Raw genomic sequence first — 25,501 nt, 5'->3', positions numbered from 1 at the left:
CCCCAAACCAAAATAATAATAATAATAATTTTAGCATAAGGCCAGCAATTTCAAGGGTGGGGTAAGTCAATTACATCGACCCCCATGTTCAACTGGCACTTACTAATGGTACTTGAATGGTACTTTTTACGTGCCACCAGCATGGTAGCCAGTCAGGCAGCACTAGCAATGACAATACTTGATGGTTGCTTTTTACATGCCACCAGCACAGGAGCCAGTCAGGCGGCACTGGCATCGACCACACTTGAATGGTGCTTTTTACATGCCAGTCAGGCAGTACTGGCATTAGCCACGACAATGACTTCACTTGACTCAACAGGTCTTTGCAAGTACAGTTTATTGCCCAATGATCGAAGAGTACTCTTGACTGGGCCAGTTATGCTGCACTGGCTTAGGCCACGGTTATGGTCTCACTTGGCTTGCTGGGTCTTCTCAAGCACAGCATATCTCCAAAGGTCTCGGTCACTTGTCATTGCCTCTGTGAGGCCCGACATTCGAAGATCGTGCTTCATCATCACATGCAAATCCAGAACCTCATTCTTCAGTGACTCAGCATTTCCAACAGTAATGAACTATCAAGTGCAGTACGCCAATCCCTAACTCCTAATCCATTATTCTATCTGTCGTCTTTCTCTAAATAAGGAGCTTTGTTTTTCATAACCACTGGTCAGTCTTGATTAAGCTGAATCATGATCAAACGTATTCATGCCATGACAAATTCCATGTTTTTTTTGGGTTTTTTTTCAATTTGCAGACAATGTTTCTATGACTACATTATCCATTGTGTTCTCCTTTTTAAGTCAGTAGGGTGTGTTTTGAGGGAGGTTTAACTGCTATTTCTAGTAGGCCATTCGACCACATAGAGGCTCCCTGAAGTTACTGTCAAATAATAGTGTATTTGTTGTAGTTGAGGAAAAAGAAGGCATGTCTGGAAGTATATTTTATTGAATTAAAAGAAAAGAACTGGTTTTGGAGTAGCCCCATCATGTTTGAGAAGTGGATTTAGTGGTAAACATCTTCAGACTGGCACTTCAGGTTGATGATATCTTGCTGAGAATTCTCCTTTTTTTTAATATAGCAAAAGAGGGCTCAAGTAGGGACAGTTGACTTACTGTGGCACTCTGGGAACACATACCACTTCTCTATCTTTCACAATTTCCCTGCATCTGTCTTCACCCCATCTCTCTCCCACTTTCACACACACACATGAAACAACACTCACACATGTAATATTAATGTTGTTGACTTTTGGAATAAGATTTTTAGAAACTCTTATCTGAGGTAAACAACTAAATCTGAACAAGGGACAGTTTGTTTATGAGGTGGATTAAAAACCTACAGGAAATTTCTAAGTTGTAAACAAAACTATTTAATCTGTTAAGCCTATTGCAGAGAGAGAAGGGGGTGGGGAGAAATGCTGTTTTCGTCCCTAATTTATACTAATCAAACAGACTTTAGATAAAAACCATTCCAGCTATGTCCATTCCACTTTCCAATCAGACATATCTAAGACTTCTTAATCCACTGTGTCCTCAAAATTGTAGGGTGTGATTTGAGTGTCATTTAGCTGCTATTGTTACTAAAATGAGTAATTCTGTGTGTGGACTACACTGCTAGCATGAGAGAGGTGGTATATAATTTAAGTAGTTAATGATGTTGGTGACAGACCTGTTGATGGAATTTACTTCTTCCTTTCAGAAAGAAGTTTTGGGGACTTTTTTAGCAGATGATCCAATTTTGATGTTTTCCTGAGGGAAGGCCTTCCACTCCCAGGTCCTGTTGGTTATGGATTGTCAACATCATCATCATGTGTCTGGGCTGGGCAGTTTGACGGGAGCTGCACCAGATTCCATAGTTTTGTTTTGGTTTGGTTTCTACAGCTGGATGCCCTTCCCAATGCCAACCACTTTGCATAGTGTACTGGGTGCTTTTTATGTGGTACCAGTGATACTTTTGTAAATTAGCCTTTCTCTAGGTAGGGTTGTTGGCCTTACGCAAACCTATTTTTACTACTGGAAATAAGAGGTCCATATTAGGCTGACCTCTATCCTTTGGCCTGTCCAGCATGGGAGGCCCACCCAGGAGCTTGCTCCCTTCCTCCTTCCTTGTATAGCTCTCAGGGTTATTGAAGTACACAAGCCAGCTCACCACAACACAGGCTGGACCTTGTTGTGTTCTAGATATTGGTCAACATGGACACAAGTTGTTGTTGGCATTCAAATTATGCCATTACTACAATTATCATCTTCATAACTCAGTTTTTCGTTTTTAATGTTTTTCCTTTTCCTTGTCCTCTCCTCGACTCTTTTAAACACTATTCATTGAAATGTCACATTGATAATATTTCTTCAACTAAGCATTAATTGTAGTTATCAAAAATCATCTGCTCTGCTTGACAACATACATCTTCTTTGATGCATGAAAGGAGCCTGTGTGTATGTTTGTAGTTGGTCAACCAGCAAGAGATAGCAACTAAATCTCCCTCAGTCTTTACCTCACTGTCTTAAAAACAGAGGCATATACTGGATAGCCAATATACCATACACACATATATATAATACACTAATACACACACACACATGCAGACCTAACAAAATCAACATTCTCATTTATCACATAATACTTTGGCTGATGTAATCCTAGATACACAATATCTGAAAAAAGACAGTATGGTCAGGGCTGGAATAATTTTACTCATAGGTGTGTTCAGTTTGGGCTGAAACAAGTATTTGCACTGATTACAACAGTATCAACTTTCTGCCTGTTCACTTTCTGTCTGTAAACCAAAGCCACTTTCTCAAAGCTCCAATTAGACTCTTAACTTGATATTTTAAAGGAAGATTTCTACCTGACAAAATGGAAGTAATTATAAAATGAAATACAAATGTAATATTTGAAACCTGAAAATTTCCAAGCCGAAAGGGTGACTCTGGCAAAGATCAAAGGCGGGATGGAAATGTATGGAAGGCAGGAAGAGAATGAATGTGAGTTTTAAAACTTGAAAGGGTTAAAAGTTAATTTCAATATCAAAATATGTGGTGGGGGGAAAAAATAATAATGTGTGAGTAGAACAAACCTATATCTCTCCTTCAACCTTCATATATACTTTTGTTGAAAGATCAATCCCTTGCAGTCACTGACCCTATTTAACCCAGTTCTTCAATAACAGCTATGGGATAAAGATTAAGGCTCCGAATGTCTTGTCTTAATCCTTACAAATACATTAGTATTATACCAAAGTCTTTGGTTTATTTTTGTTTTTACTCAAACTCACTCTTTCTCTTTCCAACTCTCAATTTTTCTACTCCCTACCCCTCCTCCTCCTCACCCTCATTTTAATCTGTCTCTACGAAAATGGACTAAACATTCCAAGAGTCTGTTTTGTAACCCCCCCTCCACCTCTTCCCACATGTTAATACTCTTGGAGTAGCCCAGATCGTTTATACAATTTTCTTCATCTTTGTATGTATATATATATGTACATATGTGCATGGGTATATAAATGCGTGTGTGTACATACGTGTGTGTCTGTTTATGTATATGTATGTGTGTGTGTGTGTTTGTTTATGTATGTGTGTGTATATATGTATATATATATAATGTATATGTATATATATGTATATGTATATGTATATATATGTATATATATATGTATATATATATATATATATATGTATATATATATATGTATGTATATTATATGTATGTATATGTATGTATATTATATGTATGTATATGTATGTATATTATATGTATGTATATGTATGTATATATATATGTATGTGTATATATATATGTATGTGTGTATATATATAGGTATGTATGTTTATATATAGGTATGTATGTTTATATATATGTATGTATGTTTATATATATGTATGTATGTTTATATATATGTATGTATATATATATATACATATATATGTATGTATATATATATGTATATATATATATATATATATATATATATACACATATATATGTATGTATATATATATGTATGTATATATATATATACATACATATATTTGTATATATATATATATATATGTATGTATGTATTATGTACGTATGTATGCATGTGTGTGTGTGTGTGTATGTATGTATGTATGCGGATGTGTGCCGGGAGGTGATATATGTCTGTATTATGTATGCTTCTCTTTAATTCTATGGACATTTGAAGTTTGACCAGCTGCTTATGTTAGCTTTTGTATATCTTTTAGTGGTATCAGCTATTGATTCATTCTTCCTTAGACGATGGTTTTTGGTAAGAGTGGGTGGTATGAGTGAGGTGGTGGTGGGGGGAGGGAGAGAGATACATTTATCCTCTATCCCTCCTTCCATCTCTCTCTCTCTCTCTCTCTCTCTCTCTCTCTCTCTCTCTCTCTCTCTCTCTCTCTCTCTCTCTCAGCATCTTTCCTTCCTATACTTCTCATATGATATTTCAGCTTCCTATCTGCTTTGTTGCTAGGTGGTGCTAGTGGTAGTGTTGTTGCCGCTGCTGATGACGATTGTGATGATAATAACAAGCATTGTTGTTGTTCTCGAGGGTATTAGCTATAGTAGTAGCAGTAGTAGTAGTAGTAGTAGTAGTAGTAATAGTAATAGTAGTATCTATATAAAAATGTGATGTAGGATAGTAGTTCAAGTAGACTAATTCTAGCTGTCAGTCTGGCTGTTTCGTCCGCATGCATTGCTAGCTGCTTAGTTTTAGGTTATTTATTTACGAAATAAGCAGACTGTTTGTATTTGACCAGTCTAACCCAAATATAATAATAATAATAATAATAATAATAATAATAATAATAATAATAATAATAAAACAAAAATAGCGATGAGGAAAAAACTCTTTGGATGGTTTTACACTTCATCGAAAGACAAAGCTTTCCAGGAAACTGACTGGAAATGGGTAGGAGATGTATTTTTGTTTTGTTTATCTGTTTGTTTTAATTTGTTCTATTTTTTTATTTATTATTTATTTTTTTTTAGATTTGTTATCCCAGAACGTTCTTTCCTAGCTCCGCCACCCGTCCGATTCCTTCAAGTTTAACCTAAATTATTACTACATGTTGTCATTGCTATTATAGATAGAATAGCTGGTTTGTTTATGCGTATATGCTAGTTACTTGTGAATTTACAGACACTTTCTCACGCGCGCGCGAGAGAGAGTGCACACACACACACACACACACACACACACACGTACATATATACGTTCTCTGGAGCTATTCCTTCTCCCATCTTACATATCGAGACAGGAATTTCCTACAAACATAAACAACTTGGAAACTTCGTGATGACACAAGTAAATAACCCCTTTGTTAGCCTCCAAGAACAGAATTTTGATCCCTCCCCCACCGACACACAAATACACGCTTCATGCGCCCGTCAAAGTATACGAGGTATACGGTTCTCGTTCTATCCATCTATCTCTCTCTCCCTATATATATATATATATATATATATATATATATATATGGGAGAATGTACGAAAAAACAACAACAGACGAGGACAGGTGGTGTAAACAATAAAAGGATGTATTAGTATGACGCTCATATATATATATATATATATATATTAGTGTGTGTATTAATGGTTCTCTATCGTTTTCTTTCAATATACACCAGATATGCTCATCTGCATATTTGCACAGTGCTTACAAAATAACAAGTTTGAATGTGTTGTGTATGTGTACGGACATGCACCTCCTCGACACCCACACAACTTCACCTTATTTACACAAAAATGTTATTCTTATCGGTGAACCATGTAGGACACACACACAGCATGCACACCCATCATGTACATACAAACATACGTATATATATATATATATATATATATATATATATATATATATATGCAGATATAGGGCAGGGAATCGTCAATTAATAATAAAATTAATAATTAACAATTTTGCCAAGTAGTTCAGTATGAAAAAAACCTTTATCGGTAAAACCATTTATAATCATAAATATACAGGGATTAGCATGAGTTGCTTCTCCAACATACTGAAAATTTAGAAATAGCAGTCAAAGAACTACTGATTCCAAACTACAAATTTTTTTCTCTAACGGATGGCGATATTTATGGCACACACAGAATATATATATATGTGTATGTGTGTGTGTGTTTGTGTGTGTGTGTATAACCTACAAACACACCAATCATATTTGGCTGTCAACCAAGAGATGTCTAGTTTGATTCCTGCTAGAATTTACTGAATTTCTTTTCACCACTTGTTACTGCCTGTGGATCTATTCTTAAATATTTTTGACCTTGTATTCTTTTTTCCTTTCCGTTTTTTTCTGTTTTTTTTTTGTTTTTTGTTTTTGGTGTATGTGTGACTGCATGTATTGAAGATACCATCATCATCATCATCATGCTATACGTGTGTGTGTGTGTGTGTGTGTGTGTGTGTGTGTAAGAGCAGGCGTAGCTTCTAGCTTGTGCCTCTTATCTATATGGTTCTGGGTTCAGTCCCACTGCATGGAACTTTAGGCGTGTGTGTTCTTCTGTAGCCTTCGGTCAACCACAGCCTTGTGAGTGAATTAGGTAGATGGAAACTGAAAGAAGCTTGTCAATATATGTGTGTGTGTGTGTGTGTGTAGGAAATTTACTTCCCAACCACATGGTTCTGAGTTCAGTCCCACTGCATGGCACCTAGAGCAAGTGTATCCTACTATAGCCTCAGGCCGACCATAGCCTTGTTACTGGATTCGGTAGACAGAAACTGAAAGAAGTCTATGTTTGTGTATGTGTCCACTTCCATTGCACACACACACACACAAACATTCACATACCTCCCTTTTACATACACACGCATACTCACTTAGAGTTGAAATGCTGTTTGATTCTTTTTTCACCCCTTCCTTATTCGTCTATCACCCCTTCCTTTCTCATTCATATGTTGTGACGGAGAAAAGCGCAAGAGTATTATTATAATAGATGTTACAGAGAATAAGCACAGGCATAGCTGTGTGGTAAAAAGTTTGTTTCTGAGCCACATGATTCCAGGTTCAGTTCCTCTGCATGGCACCTTTGGTCTTCTACTATAAACACAGGCCAACCAAAGCCTTGTGAGTGAATTTTCAGACAAAAACTGAAAGAAGCCCACTATGTGTGTATGTATGTGTATGTGTATCATCTGTGCTCCCCTCCCTATGCTTGACAACTTATGCTGGTGTTTTTCCTTCCCATAACTTAGTGGTTCAGTAAAAGTGACTGACAGAATAAGTACCAGACTCAAAATAAATTTTTCGGTTTGATTCGTTTGACTAAAATCTTTCAAGGTGTTACTCCAGCATGGACACGGTCGAATGACTGAACTGGGCAAAAGACAAAGAACTAATCAGGAAACTAATTAGTTCTCTGTAACATAATGAACAAAGTGTTCCTTGATAGTCTGTTCTCGTTAAGCATCCAATTACACATGGAACATCTAATGCAGTGTTTCAAACAACCACAATGGTGAAACATATGTAGGAACAAATTATATAAACTTGTGTTTATCATAATTTTTCGTATTTGAGAAAATGAATCTCAAAGCAGATAAAGCTATAGATAATATCATTTAAAGATTAGGTTAAAAATCCCTTTTAATACACGAAGTCCTCATCATCATCATTTAATATCTGTTTTCCATGCTGGCATGGGTTGGACCGTTTACAGGACCCAGCAGGGTTGCATCAAACTTCAGTGTCAGCTTTGGCTTGGTTTCTACAGCTGGATACCCTTCCTAATGCCAACTACTTTACAGCCTGTTAGTTAATTTGTTTGCTGATCCACTACATTATGTGGCATATAAAGATACGACACAATAGAAGATACTTGATTATGGTACTACTCAGTTGAATTGAACCCAGAACCATGCTGTTGTGAAGCAAACTCGTTAACCACACTGCTATGTCTGCAACTCTGTGTATGTGTGGAATAAATAGTTAGATTGACTTGTACATTATATGTGAAACACAAAATTAAAATATGAGAGTGACCATTCAGATATCTTGTGAATTTATGTAAGCATAGTCTCTAGTAAAGCCAGCTGATTCTTGACGATGATTGGTCAAATCAGTTGTTATTGGTCTTAGTGAGTCACACAACTGAAATTATTGCAAGCTCTAAATTAAACTGCTAAGACATAAGAGAAAAGTTCCATCAAAGTCTCTGTTCAATAGAGGTTATTCACTGGTGTGATTTACAGTTACTAATTTTCTCAATTTGTATCACTTGACACAGGAACCAACACCTTGGACTTTTCATTAAGAGATATCAAGGACTTTTCAGATAAGCAGAGTCTACTGTTAATGTAATTGATTAGAATATGGAGTAGCTCTATCAACAATATTCCAAATTATAATAGAGAAATCAAGACCTTGGACCTTGAGTTTTTTCGTAAATATAGATAGAGAAGTGGAGTCTCTCCTGCTCCTAAACTAATGATATACAAATGTTGATTTTAACATTCTACTGTGTAGTTGATATCTGATACACCTTTGGGAAGGCAAGGTTCACTAAGTTGTCAAATAGGTCTTGACAACTGCAAAATATTTTTTGGGGTGGGGGAATGCATGTATGTGTGATTCTGATTGTGCATGGGGGTGGAGTGATGTTATCTCGGCAAGAATAACTAATTTTAACATTGTGTGCATTAAAAAGCTTATGGATTTGTGGTGCACCATAAAATGAAATTCTTGGCTATGTTGTGGAGATATCTTGGTTACAGAGTGTGGGGATTTAAATAAGATTACTTTTCTCTTCCTAACTCTCTTCTGATGTGTGTATGTGTGGTTGTTTACATGTAAACTGGCTTCTCAGAGCTGATTTCTGTCTAGCACCTTGTAAAATGGTAAAGCTCAGTGAAAATTTCTGCCTGAGAGTAAGATGAGAGACTCTTCCTCACTCATATTGGCTACCAAGTTTCTAATTATAGTTGGTAAGGTGGGTGATTGGGATATTTGCAGATGCTTTGCTTTCCAATAGGGCTAATGGGTACCTGTCTTAAGATCTAATATATCTAGAAAGTTGGCTCATGTTGGGATGTTAATAAGTGTATCTAAGACAAATTCCTTGAATATACTCTATCAATCACTTCTTTAAATCTGTCCCCATGGTGTGGCAATCATATTGCATAACATTGCCTCTGTATAAACCTGAGCTACCCAAATTATCTTGACTAATGAAAATGAACCTTGCTAACAGCCAATAAACAATAGTTTTACCAGTGGTTTAGAGTTATATCTCTATTTGCAAAGTATATCTAAATGATCATACACATACCCTAGATCAATGTGAAGCTTTTAGTAATGTACAAATGTATCACTGCTTACGTCATATATATATAATTGATATTTAGCAGAAGCAATAGAGTGACTTGAGGATCAAGAGTCACCCTGTTGCTTCTGCTAAATATATATATATATCATCATAAAAGCCGTCTAACCCATGTTCGTACAACTTGGATGAGTTTACCATATGACACACTCTTTTCATTGTTACTTCTCATATATCATCATCATCACTATCACTTTACATCCCTTTCCAAAACAGTGCCTCTCTACTTCTGAAAATGTTTCAACATCTCATACACAAACATAGAAAACTGCCTGTATTTGTTATTTGCGTCATGTATTTGTGGCATAGTTTAGGTGCACTTGCTGTTACCAACCATTTGGACAGAGTGCACTTTATCATGTCACAAGTACCACTAGACAGGTTGTTTGTTCTAACAACTAAAGTGTTCTCAGACTTATATCATTTCTCCCTTTTATTTCGAGTCATTGCACTCCTAGTCAAATTACAGTGTTTGTTTTCTAAGTTCCTCCTTTTTTTGAGCATGGTGTCTGTACACACACAAACACACACACAAACACTTGCATATGTGCATATATATATGTATTGCTGTATTTCAAGAAGGTAATTTTTTTTGCCAAATAAAAACATGCACTATATATTCATTCTTCACTCGTATATATATATATATATATACTCTTTACTCTTTTACTTGTTTCACTCATTTGACTGTGGCCATGCTGGAGCACCGTCTTTAGTCGAGCAAATCAACCCCAGGACTTATTCTTTGAAAGCCTAGTACTTATTCTATTGGTCTCTTTTGCCGAACAGCTAAGTTACGAGGACGTAAACACACCAGTATCAGTTGTCAAGCGATGTTGGGGGGACAAGCACAGACACACAAACGTATACACACACATATATATACATATATACGACGGGCTTCTTTCAGTTTTTCATCTACCAAATCCACCTACAAGGCTTTGGTCGGCCCGAGACTATAGTAGAAGACACTTGCCCAAGGTGCCACTCAGTGGGAATGAACCCAGAACCATGTGGTTGGTAAGCAAGCTACTTACCACACAGCTACTCCTGCGCCATATATATATATATATAAAGGAAGGATGCAATACATTGGGAAGTGGATAGAATGGTCAGATCTGGAACATTTTGATCATGAGGCTGTTTGTTTAGGGATGATCTGGGATGAACCAATAACCTGCATGTCCACATTCCTGATGCTCAAACACCCTACACATCCTGCTCCCTATTACATTCTCATATATTATATCATATCCACGAATTATTTTTCTCACAGTCTCTTTTCTTTTACCATTAGTAGGGTTCATTAAGTCTTCTTTCTACATCCCCAAATTCCAGTACCCCAGTCATTTCCCACCCCACTGTCCACCAACCTATATGAGATTTTCTCGTCTTGAAGTTGTTGAATAATTTCAATCAGTCCTGCACTAAAGAACCTAAACATGGCACAGAGCCAACACTGCATATACTTGGTTCAATTCTTATAATCAACACAGTGCATATTCCTTGTTCTAAGTTGATTTAGCTCCATGGTCTATATTCCTTTCTGCAGTGGAATAATTATTTGCAATTTCAAGTGCATATTAGTGAGAGTATTAAAAATGTGGATATCTTTTTACCAGTTGACCATAAGCACCACTGCATCTCAGGTTCTTGGCAATTGCACAGCTTAAACATTATTGAATTTTTACTGGCTCCATTCCTACAAACTGAACAAGACCAATTTCCGGCTAGTGTTGTTGTTCTCTGAGTAACTGGAGTGTTCAATTATATATATATATATATATATATATATATATATATATATATATATATATATATATATATATATATAAACTATTATTTTTCATTGCTCAGAAAATCCAAACATTCCGAATAAATTTCTATGGCACTGAGTTCTTACTTTTTTACATTGAGAACTTCATAACCAAAAATGGGAAATGACTGAAACCAATACAGAAGAGAGTTCACTGCTGGGGTGAGGTGGGGGATCTTGAAATTCTTCACACCATATGTATTGTTAATTCAAAATCTATTAGACAACCCCCCCCCCCAAAACCCCCCCCCCCCCCACTCAACCAAACATCAGACAAAATATCTGTTTGCACAATCTTCACATTTCTCACTCAGACAAATCTCTCTTTTCTTTCAGAGTTTTGATCCATCTATTTCAAAATCCTGGTTCCTTAGCCATCACCTCTGATTGCTAAAACATTGGGTTGTGGCCATCAACAAGTTATTTAATTTCGACAACAATCTGTCACCTGCTTTAGCCTCATCACCTGGCCTTTGGAATACCCTTAAAAGTGCCTCTTTCTCTTACTAGCATTTGGTGAAGGTCTTTTCCCCTCTGATCGTGAAGGTCTTGACAAAAATGGGTTAAGGATGCTGCTTGCTCTCCTTTGATTAAATCAGTGCTTCTCAAAATGGATAGTGCTGCCCCTTGCCATAGGGAGACGTTGGAAAATTTTATATACAAGCTGGTATCAAAGGGAATGGTGAGAAGAGTAATAGAGGCATATGTGCTGTTGTTTAGTCTTTGGTTCTTATTTAAAAAGAAATATTAAATGTAATATGGATAAATTGCTTGTTAATTTCAATCATAACAAGAATGACAATAATAATAATAATAGTAACGATATCAACAATCCTTTCTACTATGGCGGCACAAGGCCTGAAATTTTGGGGGAGAGGGCTAGTTGATTACATCAGCCCAAGTGCTTGACTGGTACTTATTTTATTGACCCTGAAAAGATAAAAGGCAAAGTTGACTTTGAAGGAGCTTGAACTCAGAACGTAAAGCTAAAAGAAATGCCACTAAGCATTTTGTCTTGTGTGCTAATGATTCTGCCAGCTTGACACCTCAACATCAACATCAACAATAATGATAGATTTTGTAATATGAATAGTCAAACAAGCAAAACTGAATACACACAACCTATGCTTATAGTGTTCATTTATAGTAAGTAGGATGGTGCTCTGATAAATAGTTGCACATGCCAAACTAATGCCTGGTACTAAATTACTCTGGCCTGATATTATATCTATAGACATTAAAATTTGGAAAGCAGGGCACATTGAATCATCTGAACAAGAAATGTTAAAAACATGTGAGTTAAAAGAAAAAGGGTGGTACTTCAAAATGTTTGAGAAGTGCTTCACTAAGCCATAAAGCAAATACAAAGAAAAAATATCTCAGAAACATTATTACACTTTAGTATATCAAATGTCTAATGCACCAGTGATCTAGTAGATAACAATGTGATTTAGTTTAATTTAGGATGAAATATTTGAAGGTAAATGTTGCTGGTTTCAATCAAGGATCATACTAATTGAAACATGAAATGGATGTAAATAAACATATTATAAAAATGGGCACTCAGAGAGCACAAACCTCCACTAAGGCAACACCAATGTCCTCTAAACGATTAACTAGAAATGATTTTTAAAATAGGAATATCTGAAATAAACTCGACTGCTCTCACAAATGAGAATAGTAAAAAACAGTGAACCCAACCACTCTCAAAAATTAAATAAAAAAAAAAAACGGAGAAATAATCCAGAATCCTTGTCTGGTACCTGTTTGATCCCAATGGTAATCATGGAATGTGAAGGTGGCTGTCGAAAATTTAGTAACAGTAATAAATAGTTTATCCTTATCTAATACAAGCCAAGGTTAACAAATTCACCATTGAAAATAGCTACAGCCTAAAGGGAGATAATTGAGAAAGACTTGAAAGTTAACGAAAGATCGTAATCATGTAGAGTAAATATCACAAATAATCCAGAATCCTTGTCCGGTATCGGATCACTCCCAAAATCGAATCAGTTTGTGCCAGTCATGAGCCCAAACATCCCTGAAAGTTTCATCCGAATCCATCCAGAGATATCTCATCCACAGACAAATAAACAAACAAACAAATGTGACTGGAAACAATACCTCTGCCTTCGCTAAGGCGGAGGTAATAATAGAGGCTAATGGTCTAACAAATTATTTTCTTTGATACCATGTTAACCTACCTACTAAAGTTTTTTTGCTGAAAATTATCCTCATTTTCCCAACTTTACACATAGGCTGGTCAACATTGAGAAAAGTTCTTTCCACTTTTATACTTGTTTATTTTTAAGTATTTCACATTCAGTTTTATAGATTTTTTTTTTCCTTTTCCAGTTTTTCAAATCCAGACATTTGCAAGTTGTTGGAACAAATATTTTTTTGCATTCTTTTTCTTCCTTTTTATTTTGTTTTAATATGTGTGTGTGTATACATACATACATACATACATACATATGTATATATATATATATATATATATATATATATATATATATATATATATATATACTGCCACAGTCACTTCAGTGGGCTTTGAAATGATTGTCATATTATTATTCCAATGGACAAACATGTTTAATGTTGACCTTTAAGTAAATCTAGATGTTTGCTTTTATTTTAAAAATATCTTTTTTTAACCCAGTACTTCAACGTTAACACACTTTAAATGGTTCAACAAATTCCAATATTTACAGAACAAAAACAGTGGATATAATTAGTATTTTGCCAAGTTTCTAAAAATTTTGATTCCTAAAAAACGTTTTTAATATTTTATTTGTTAGTCACAGAAGAAGGTGCCACTGTCCACAGATAGTGCTGCCTTAAGACATGGGCATACTAGGCACTTGCCAGGGATCTCATAGATCTAGAGACCCAGTTCTGAATTAGGTATACTGTGGTTTACTGCCAATGGATAATTACTATAGAGCCTAATGAGTGAAGACACATGGCTCACTGGTTAGAATATTCAGCTCATGATCATAAGGTGATGTGTTGTGTCCTTGAGCAAGACACTTTATTTCATGTTACTGCAGTCCACTCAGCAGGTAAAAATGAATTGTACCTGTAATTCAAAAGGGGCCAGCCTTGTCACATTCTGTGTCATGCCAAATCTCTCTGAGAGCTACATTAAGGGTACACGTGTCTGTGGAGTGCTCAGCCACTTTCACATTAATTTAATGAGCAGGCTGTTCCATTGATTAAATCAACTGGAACCTTCATCATCGTAACCAATGATATACTGGTAAGGGCCCCATTGAATTGATTTGTTTGGGGGTCTACATTGCAACTAAGATGAACTCTCCACTGTGTTTCCAAACTGCTAGTATGAGGAATCAGGATAACTGAGGAAGGAAGAGTATGGTGTTGAATTTGAAACAATTAGAAAATAGGTTCCTTTGTTTAGCACCTGGTCAACCTTCATGAACCAAACTGGTAATGAAATGCATTCCAATCATGACCTTCCTACTGTTTCCATGTCTGCAGAGATCTCAGGACCACTTGATCCTTCATGTCCTTTTTTTTTTTTAAGGCAGCATAATATGATTTGAAAGAGATTTTACTGCTATTTCTAGCAGTTCAAGTGACCGCATACAGATTCAAGTGGGAGGTATATTTTAGTGGTAGTGGGAGTATCTTTAAAGTATGGAAGGAAATTAAGAGTGATGAGTTTTGTTGTATAGTAAATTGCCATCTGAGAGATTAGAAAACAGGTTTAGACTGGCATTTAGAAAGTAGTGGGGACCCCATCTCTGAACAGTGACATTTTCAATAAAACAAGTCTTGACTTAAATGTCATAAAAGCGTTGTATTATGCTGTAGAAGTCTTATATTTGTGGTATATTGCAGATATTGCTCTTTCGTTGTTGTTGTTGTTGTTTCTGACAGTGGCACAAGGCCTGAAATTTTGGTAAGCGGAGTAATTGACTATAATCAACCCAGTTCGTTACTGGTGCTTTATTTTATTGACCCTGAAGGAATGACGGGCAACATTGACTATGGTGGGTTTTGAACTTGGAATGTAAAGAGTCAAAAGAAATACTATTATTTTCATTAATTGTTTCTAGTATAGGTTTAGGCTTGAATTGTATGGCAATGATGCCCATAATCTCTCTTTCTCTCTCTCTCTCTCTCTCTCTCTCTCTCTCTCTTTCTTGTCCCTCTATCATCACTTGACAACCGATGTTGGTGTGTTTATGCCCCCATAACTTAGCGATTCAGCAAAAGAGCCTGATAGAATAAGTACTAGGCTTACAAAGAATAAGTCCTGGGGTTGATTTCTTCGACTAAAGGCGGTGCTCCAGCATGGCCGCAGTCAAATGAGTGAAACAAATAAAAGGGTATATATATGCACACACACACACACACACGCACACACACACACACACACACACACACACACACACACACACACACACACACAGAGCTTCTTTCAGCTTCTGTTTACCAAATCTACTCACATGGCTTTGATTGGCCAAGGGCTTTAGTGGAAGATACTTGCCCAAAGTGCCACACGGTAGGATTGAACCACATAGTCGAGAAGTAAGCTTCTTAGTCATTCAGCCATGTCTGCACTCGATGGAATTATTTTATCTCATCATGTTTTTTTTTTCTGAAACTAATAACCTGCACCAGTGTCTAACAAATATCAGCTCTGATGAAGCAAACCTTTGAGCAACAGTGTTAATGAAACGACTAGTTGCACTGCACAGATTTAATCATGTTATCTTTTATCTTTTACTTGTTTCAGTCATTAAGCTGTGGCCATGCTGTGGCACTGCCTTGAAGAATTTTTAGTTGAATGAATTGACCCCATTACTTTTTATTTTTAAGCTTGATGCTTATTCTGTCGGTCTCATTTTACTGAATTGCTAAGTTGCCTGGTTGTAAACACACCAACGCGGTTGTCAGGTGGTGGTGATGGATAAAGACAGACACAAAGACATGCACGTGCACACACATACACATGTACATATACAACAAGCTTCTTTCAGTTTCCATCTACCAAAATCCACTCTCAAAGGTTTTGGTCAGTCAGGGCCTTCAGTAGAGGACACTTGCCTATGGTGCCACACAGCCATGCCTGCACCCATCTACAAAGCCATGCCCCTGCCTTTGTCAGAACCATACTACAAACCCTAATATGCAGTTTGTATTATACAGGGATGCAATATAACAGCCTGGGCATGTAATCTAAAAGATTAGATGGTTTAAAGCAAATTAAGACTTCATTGCTTAGACTATAGCTGGAGTAAATCCAGTGACCTAGTACTTTGCAATACAATGGTACAAATAATAATTATAGTCTGTGGCTAATGCTTTTGAAAACAGTATGAATGCCACACAGTTTCGGTGTCTTTGAAAACAATACAAATGTCACATAGTTTCAGTTGATATCTACTGATCTCTGGTGAAGTCTCATAACATGTCTTTATAAAAGAAATCAATGGATTTTGTAGGACATCAACTTTTACTTGAGCCTTCAGTTTATTACTGTTTCAAGAACAAATATATACCCAACTGATATCTGATATGTTTCTAGCAATATCGCTTCTTTTCTCAATTGGACAGAGCCTTTATTTAACTGTATAATGATTGGGTAGTATCTTTGTTTCACTGGTATGTCTTCATTTAACTTTATAGTGATTGGATTCTGCCTTTATTTAACTGCATTGCAATTGGACAATGTCTTTATTTTACTCTATAGTGATTGGTTAATGTCATTATTTAACTGTATAGTGATTGGATTATGTCTTTATTTAACTGTATAATGATTGGGCAATACCTTTAATTATTTAGTGATTGGATAATTTCTATATTTTGCTGTATAACATTTACACAATGTCTTTATGTAAGTATATAATAGTTGGATGATGTCTATATTTCACTTTTTAACAATTGCATGTCTTTGTTTAACTTGCATAGCATCCTTATTTAACTCTATACTAATTGAACCATGTAAATACTAATGCCCTTACATAACTGTAAAATAACTGAACAATGTCCTTACTAAACTGTATCGGTAACATTCTTTTCCAGACAACACAAGAAGACGAAAGTGGAATTTTACAAGTTAGTTTCTTGTTTGTTTTTTTTAATTCTACAGAAATAATTATGTGTCTTTTTAAGCTATCATGTTGTGTAATCCACCACTGTGTGGTGTAAACACCAAGAGCTCTATCTTATTAATTATTATATTTTTGTAGGTTATTTGTCTAAATCTGTCTTGGTTGAATAGGGCTCCACATTGAAGCTGGCAAACCAGACAAGAACCTTTTGTTACTGTATCTCTAATGAAATTAGAGATACAGTTAATTTTGAAAATAATAAAGAATTTGGGGAAATTTAGTGAAATATCTTAGATTTTCATTACAGAACTGGGGGTTTATTTTTAATAACTGAATCTGGAGAAATGGGTGGTGGCCCCTGTCTAGGTCCTCCAAGAATGGAAAGCTTGATGCTGCTAATATTCCATTTAAATACTTGCAGGTCAACAGCTGTAGGAAAGACCAGAGCAAGAGGAAGATAGCAGGAGGAATGACTGGGTGTAGTGTTTAGTGCAGGACTTAGGGATGGGTTGGATACAACAAAAGTGGGGAGACAGGCAGGTCAGAAGTAGCTGACTGAAGGAAATATGGAACCAGCCAAATTCAAGGAACTGAAGCAATAGCAGAAAAGATAGAGTGAAGCAAACAACACATCTATGAGCTAGAGCAATGGTTCTCAACCATTTTTATTTTTACCTATGGACCCATTTGATTCCTGTTCTACTCTGGTAGATCCTCATAACCATTCAGTGTTTAAAATATCCCTAATATATTTTTATAATTAAATATTATTATGAATTGTATAAAAAAAGATTGTTAAAATGTTTGGTGCATTTTAGAAGTATAACCATCTTATTGCAGGTAAATTTTAACTGCAAAATCTTAAGGGACTCCGCAAGAGTCATATGGACCCTAGTTGAGAACCATTGAGCTAGAAGCTAGAGTGTATTTGTGACTGAATGCCAATCTGACAAGTGGCCCTTCTGGATGTCTGCATCCATAGCAGCAGCACAGACCCTGATGTGGGTGCAGTTCACCACTGTAGGCCTCACTTAGAAGACCTTGCAGAATATCAGCAACTGTTTGGAGCTGAGAGTGGAAAATTTTTTCTTATTTTGACATAAATACTTTTAAGCAGAAGGGTCCTTTTTTTATCTCTCATAGAGCTGAGAGTGGCATCATGTGGAGTGTTAATAAAAGGTGTTAACTCATACAGTGTATGCTATAAGGATTACCCTTATTTTTTTCATTCATGTGAATGTTTTAAGAGTTAGATTTTTGAATTTGTAAATATCTGAATTAAAGATTTGTCAATTTTTTTTTAAAGAAAATTCTTGTAATGAGGGCTTTTCTTCTGAAACATTCATAAGTTTCTTTTAGCATTCTATTACAAAGATCTTGCAATAGATAGACACGGTGTTTAGGTCTTTGTTGTATAATGTTGTTTTGTCTTTGTTGTACGATGTTGTTTATTCTTTGTTGTATTATGTTGTTACATTGAGACTATATAAAGTCTTTTTTTTGTTGTTGTATCTGTTTCATAAAATGCTTTTATGTTGTTTTGTAAATTTCATTTGTTGAAGACAGGCATTGCTCTGTTTTATGTAATTCAACCATCTATGTTTATTTTTACTGTAAGATGCTTAGTATTCCTGTATAAAATACCAGTGAGGCTGTCTATCAGAGAGATGTTGTATGTTTGTATACTATGGTTATGCCAGGTTTGAATTCTTTAATAAGATGGTCAAGAGTACAATAATAATATAACCATATAAACCACCTGTCCTTCATACGTTGTACAGCATTATAGGCCTTCAGGCAAGGAAATGCTCACATACACACTATGCTCACTCACATAAGTGTACATGTGTGAGATATCTTTATCCTTAACTTGCTTCAGTCATTGGACTGTGGCCATGCTGGGACACCACCTTGAAGGATTTCAATTGAATTGACCCTGGTACTAGCTTTTTAGTGTCTGGTACTTATTCTATTGGTCTCTTTTGCTAAACTTCTAAGCTATAGGGGCATAAACAAATCAACTCTGGTTGTCAAGAAGTGGTGGGGACAAAAACACACACATACACACACACACACACACACAAGCACACAGTTTTATTTCAGTTTCTGTCTGCCAAATCCACTCACAAGGCTTTGGTCAACCTGGGGTTGTAGTAGAAGCCACTCGCCCAAGATATCATGCAATAGGACTGACCCTGAAGCCATGCAGTTGGGAAGCAAACTTCTTACCATTCACCCATGCTTCCACTTACATTTTATCACAACTTTATATCCATCTGTTTCAACATGGTAGTAGAGTTTCTGAAAGTTCGGATGTTTCCATATAAATTACAGGAAATATTTTGACAGCTGAATGACTAGACTCTCCTGTTTGTGATTTGTGTTTATTTAGGCTCAAAATATTATCAGTCCTTCTTTAGCTAAAGAAGGAGCTTCTATATTATTAGTCAGCTACTATACTGCTGTAACCAATCTGCTCTGAGAATCTCATTGCTCTTTTTAACTCTTTAACATTCATGATTTTCTCTCAAATGCAATAATTATTATTCATTCACATTGTTTTAATTTAACCATGCATTATCTTGTAGCTTCATGATTTTGGTGATGTGATTGTTTATTTTTAGAATGATATAGTAGGGTAGGTGTGAAAATCCAGTTCTGGCTGGTTTGAGCATAAAATAAAGAAAATATTTGAACTGGATGTGGCTGGTTAAAATGCTAAAAAGTTTAAACTGAGAAACCATGCTTTTTTAAGTCTGAAATGTTCCTGTAGGAGTTGGATATAGAGGTTTTATTGGAAGCAGAATAGACTGAACCCGAGCCACGTGGCTGGCAAGCAAACTTCTAATCACTTGCCACACCTGTGCCAATGTGAATCTGGAAAGAGTGTGGATGTATTCGTTTGTCTTTGCTTTATCGATAATTTCTCATTTTTGAAACCACCACCGTCACCATCACCAGTCTATTGTGGAGGTTACAGGGTACCAATTTGGCAGTTCAGTGGTGCAAATATGACAATATTTCTCATTTTTAAAACCACCACCATCACCATCACCAGTCTATTGTGGAGGTTACAGGGTACCAATTTGGCAGTTCAGTGGTGCAAATATGACAATATTTCTCATTTTTAAAACCACCACCATCACCATCACCAGTCTATTGTGGAGGTTACAGGGTACCAATTTGGCAGTTCAGTGGTGCAAATATGACAATATTACCAGTGAAACTATGGTTGCTCAAAGAGATAATAGTTTTACAGTCAGTAGCATTTGAATTCACAAGTTGTAGGTTATGATTCTAGCACCACAGCATTTAAGCTTTTGCATTTTTTTTTTTTTTTTTTTTCAGTCACAGTGAACTAGCTTTGAGGCTTAGCTATGGGAAATTCATAATGATTAATCACTGCTTTTTTTAGCTTTTGCTTTTGATGGGGGTGGGGGTTAGTGATGGTGGTAGTGGCAGAGGTTGGCATGGAGATGTGGGGCAGGGGGGGGGACAGTAGTGGTATTGGTGGTGGCGGTATTAAGCTAATCTGCTGCTTCCTTTCAATTTCTTTTCTTTTGATATCTGGGATTATCCTAGCTGGGCTTTTAGGATATTAAGCAGATCAAGTTGAACCTTATTTCTTATAGATTATTTTATCTCTGTCACATTAAACTAAACTATTCAGTTGGCATTGCATGGTTGGCAAATTACAGCAGCAGTTTTCTACATGCAGCACTAAATACAAGATATGCCATTACATACTTCAACATATGTGGGCTTGATGCATGATATTAAATACATTTTAAAACAAATAGCTTTTATGAAAGAATATTGCTTGAGGATTGCAAATTCCTCTGATGCCATCTTTGATCATGCTAAAAATTCCTTGAAAAATTAGTTGCTTGGATTTTTTTTTCCTTTCTTTCTTTATGTTTTAGCCCTTTGATACCAACCTGCATGAAATTTAAATATGAGTATTTTTTAAATGCTTGTATTTGAATTTAACAGAAAACCCTTCCACCATTATTTTATGTTAGAATCTTTTGTTATGCTTCCAAATACTAACTTAAAACCACCAGCTTAACAATGAGAATATTATTTTATTACAACATTCCAATTCTTGATTACTTGAAAACTGATTTCAAATTTTTGCACAAGGCCAGCAGTTTCAGGGGAGGGGATAAGTTGATTACATCAACCCCCCAGTGTTTAACTGGCTCTTATTTTATCAATCCTGAAAGGATAAAAGATAGAGTAAACCTTCGCAGAATTTGAACTCAGAATGTTAAGACAGTCAAAATGCTTCTAAGCATTTTACCTGGGGTGCTAATGAAAATTACTTGAAATACATATCAGCTTATTTCGGTAAAAACTTGATTTAGTCTCAAAATAAGGAAGGAACACAAACACATGGAATACACAGTCAATATTCATTAAAAAATACTTGAAGAATCTAAAATCTTATCTTTAGAACTAGAATGTAAGGAAAGATGGTTCTCTTACCTTGAACAATCAACCATGTTATTTTGATGAATCGATAAGGAAGCATGTGGAGGGGATAGGTTCACTTACTAAAACAGCAATTAAATCTTTCTCGATCCACACATCCTCCCAACTTTATTGTGGAGAGTCACATTGCATGATGTAACCCATTGTACACTCACTATTCCTCAGCAGAAAAGAGGACTGGATGGTCATTGTCTTTGATAACAGATGTGTATGATCAGGGCTGGCCAGGGGTTAAACCACAACAAATAGTAAATTGGTGTCGTGTTGATATCTACTTCATCTGTATTGTCTTTTAATCATCATCATCACCACCAACACTACCACCACCACCAGCATCACCATCATCGTCATCGTGCGAAAAAAAAAAGCAAGAACACTTATGGAGACATTTCTGTATGGGTAACAAGAGTTAGAAAAGACAAGTGTGTAAGGTTGGGACTAGATGGCAGTAGTGTGCTGCTAGTTCAGAGGCTATTTTCGTAGAACAAAGAGACAGAGGAGACAGCAAGTCTATGGGTCAGAGGTTATAGTGTGTTGATGAGACTTTTTCTAGGAAGTCAGTATGTTTTTTTAATCCTTTTCTGTGTGTGTGTGTGTGTGTGTTGGTGGGGGGGGGGGCATAAAAATTACGGCTGATGTTGCCATTGGAGTAGTGGCCTTATTATTCAGAGGATCTTTAGAATTTTGATACCGTTACCATTTCTGTGCTGTATCTATGAGATATAAATACTGCAAGTTGGTACCACAAGGAAGGTAAAGGTCACTATTGTGGGTATCAGATTGTATGACTGGTAAAAGATATATTTCATAAGTTTATTGTGTTAATTTCAAAATCGGGGCTATGATAGGCTGACGATGACATCCTGTCAAGAAAAAGAATTGACTTTCAGACAGTTGATATGATAAAAACACTGGGATAAGCTCCAACACATTTCTACAACTTCTGGTAATGAGGGAATGAAATAAGAAAATGGAAATTGGAGCAGATATGGCTGTGTAGCTAAGAAGCTCCTTTTGCAGTCGCGTGGTTTTGGGTTCAGTCCCACTGCATAGCACCTTGTGCAAGTGTTTTCGACTTCTAGTATAACCCCACCTCACCTTGTGATTGAATTTGTAGACAAAATGTGTGGAAGCCCATCATATACATAAATACATACATACATATATATATGTATGTATGTATACGATGATCTTCCATACATTTTGTGTACAAATGTGTGTGTGTGTGTGTGTGTATATATATATATATATATATATATATATATATATATATATATATATATATATATATATATACATATACATACATATATATATATATATATATATATATATATACATATACATACATATATATATATATATATATACATATACATACATATATATATATATATATATACATATACATACATATATATATATATATACATATACATACATATATATATATATATATATACATATACATACATATATATATATATATATATATATACATATACATACATATATATATATATATATATATATATACATACATACATATATATATATATATGTATGTATATATATATATATATATATATATATATATATATATAGTGCGTGTCTTTGTGTTCGTCCCCCCTCCTTACAACCACTTGTAGATTGGTGTTGGTTTGTTTATGTCTTCATGTTTAGTAGTTCACCAAAAGAGGTCAATAAAATTAGTATCTGGCTTAAAATGACTACTGGAGTCAATTTGTTTGATAAAAGCCGTCAAAGTAATGCTCTAGCATGGCCACAACCAACTTGACTGATGATGAGTGCTCAAAAAGAAATACTTCTGTTTTAATGGGCTCTACATGCTTCTAACACAAGTGTGTTTTGAGCACTTGACGTTCTTGCATGGAAATGCTAACAAATATATTTGTTTTTGTTTTACATTTGTTTTGCCAAGTTAGCATGAGTTGGATAAATACTTTATATTGAGACATTATTTTACCACCAATCAAATGACCGAAATAAGTAAAAGAGATACCCACCTTCCTCTCACTAACCATTACCTGTTTTTCAAGTAAGGATTTTTTTTTTTTTTTTTTTTTTTTTTGTTTTTCATGGATTTTGTTGTAAAGTAGTCTTTTGCCGCTGTTGTATCTGTCTTTTGATGAGGGTTGTCTCTCTGACAGAAATTGTTATCTTCCGAAAATGTTTCTATCTGGCACTGTACGACCCCACCCCCAGTCGTACAGTGTCATTATCCTCAAAAGGTTGGAGCGCTATAACACTCAGTATTACAGTATGACTACTATATCAGCACAGACACGACTATCAACACAATCTACACGTACTCTTGACCTTCGACCTCTTTCTGTCCACTGGCTACTGGTTTATTTATAATGGCTGGCTACTACCACATTTTACTGTCACTTTCATCTTCTTGAAGCCATAAAACCAGGGCTAAGAACTGGTCCTTAAAACCCCTTTAGGAAGTATTTATACAAACCTATATGGCATGAATTCATATCTGTTGTAGAAATTGATTAAATCTAAGGGACAGAACACTCAGGGCTAAGTGTAAGAGATAAGCGCTAGAGTTTTTTGTAATGTCACCTTCAAAAGACTAATGTTTTATCATCATCAACATTGTCTTCATCATTATCATCATCATCTACTTGTTGTGAGTACGATGACAGACATAGTACATAACTTGTTCCATTAGCAGTGGAACAGGATCACAGCGACCACAGCAGCTTTGTCTACCCTCCCGTAGGTCAGTTTTCAGATGATGGCTTGTGTGGAACTTTACTCTGGGTACCTCAAACAGTATCTGTTAAATTGCAATCATCTTCCTGCTTGTCTGTTGGTCAACTGGAAGAGATCTCCACAGAGTTCCTTGTTAACCACTTTCTGCAGTCAGCTGCCACTAAAAGACATCTGAAGCATCTGAACTTAGATCTATTGCACCTAATGAAAAACTCTCATTAGGGTCATGACCGAGTTTCAAACTCATAAAGCTGGATCACTATAGAGATTCTCTTCTTTACGTTACCTTTAGAGGTTAGAGTTCCAAATATTCTTCATATCTGAAGATCATCCAGACCTCCCGTGTCGTATCCATGAGAACTGTCATCTACATCTGCTTCCTATATCAGAATACAAAGAACACTTTTGGTTGCAAATATACTGGATCAAGGCTGACCCAAGGCTAAACAAAACAATAATGCCTGGCACTTAACTTCATAAATCTTTGTTGTTGTTCCCAGAGTGTTTCCTCTTTATACATCCATATATATATATACGAAGTATTGAGTCAATATATATATAAGAATGGCAGAAATAATACTGGCTGACAAGTCTTTAGGTTTTTGGTTCAAATGATGTGGAGTTTGATTGGCGTGGTGTTTTATAGATGTAGAATTGATAAAAGATAACAAACTCAAGGTGAAGTGAAGAAAGTTGAAGTGGCAGGATGTTTGACAGAGCAATTTAATAGTGCACAACAAATTAAAACTTCACCACTCCATTCTAACAGGATGTCATCTTGTTTAAATAGGCCTTTATTTATAATTATACACTAAATAGTTGTCTTTATTTACATGAGAGATGTGTATTGATAAGAGAGAGAGAGAGATGTGTGGGGGTGTATTTCAGTGCATGTGCGCACACACACACACACACACACACACACACACACACACACACACACACAGGTACTATCATGGCTATGTGGTTAAGAAGTTCTCTTCACAACATGCTTTTAAGTTTTGTTCCACTGCATGGCGGATT

General features: G+C 35.7%; 1 protein-coding gene across 3 annotated transcripts in view; it reads left to right on the top strand.

Moving 5' to 3' along the window:
- LOC106870810 (uncharacterized) overlaps positions 1-25,501 on the top strand; it is a 138,094-nt gene that overhangs the window by 52,175 nt on the left and 60,418 nt on the right. Inside the window, exons 1-2 of one of the 3 annotated variants that reach the window (XM_052973324.2) lie at positions 4,761-4,909; positions 17,208-17,240. The exons of 1 other annotated variant lie outside the window; for it this stretch is intronic. In XM_052973324.2, the coding sequence (XP_052829284.1) occupies positions 4,835-4,909; positions 17,208-17,240 (108 nt within the window). In that variant the 5' untranslated portion in view covers positions 4,761-4,834. Of the gene's footprint in view, positions 1-4,760; positions 4,910-17,207; positions 17,241-25,501 lie in introns of those variants that run through there. One more of the 3 variants, XM_014917024.3, reaches the window with a different exon arrangement.

Source organism: Octopus bimaculoides, chromosome 15, assembly GCF_046866305.1.
Source record: "Octopus bimaculoides isolate indiv1 chromosome 15, ASM4686630v1, whole genome shotgun sequence".
Lineage (NCBI taxonomy): Eukaryota > Metazoa > Mollusca > Cephalopoda > Octopoda > Octopodidae > Octopus > Octopus bimaculoides.
This window is presented reverse-complemented; position numbering and strand designations above follow the sequence as displayed.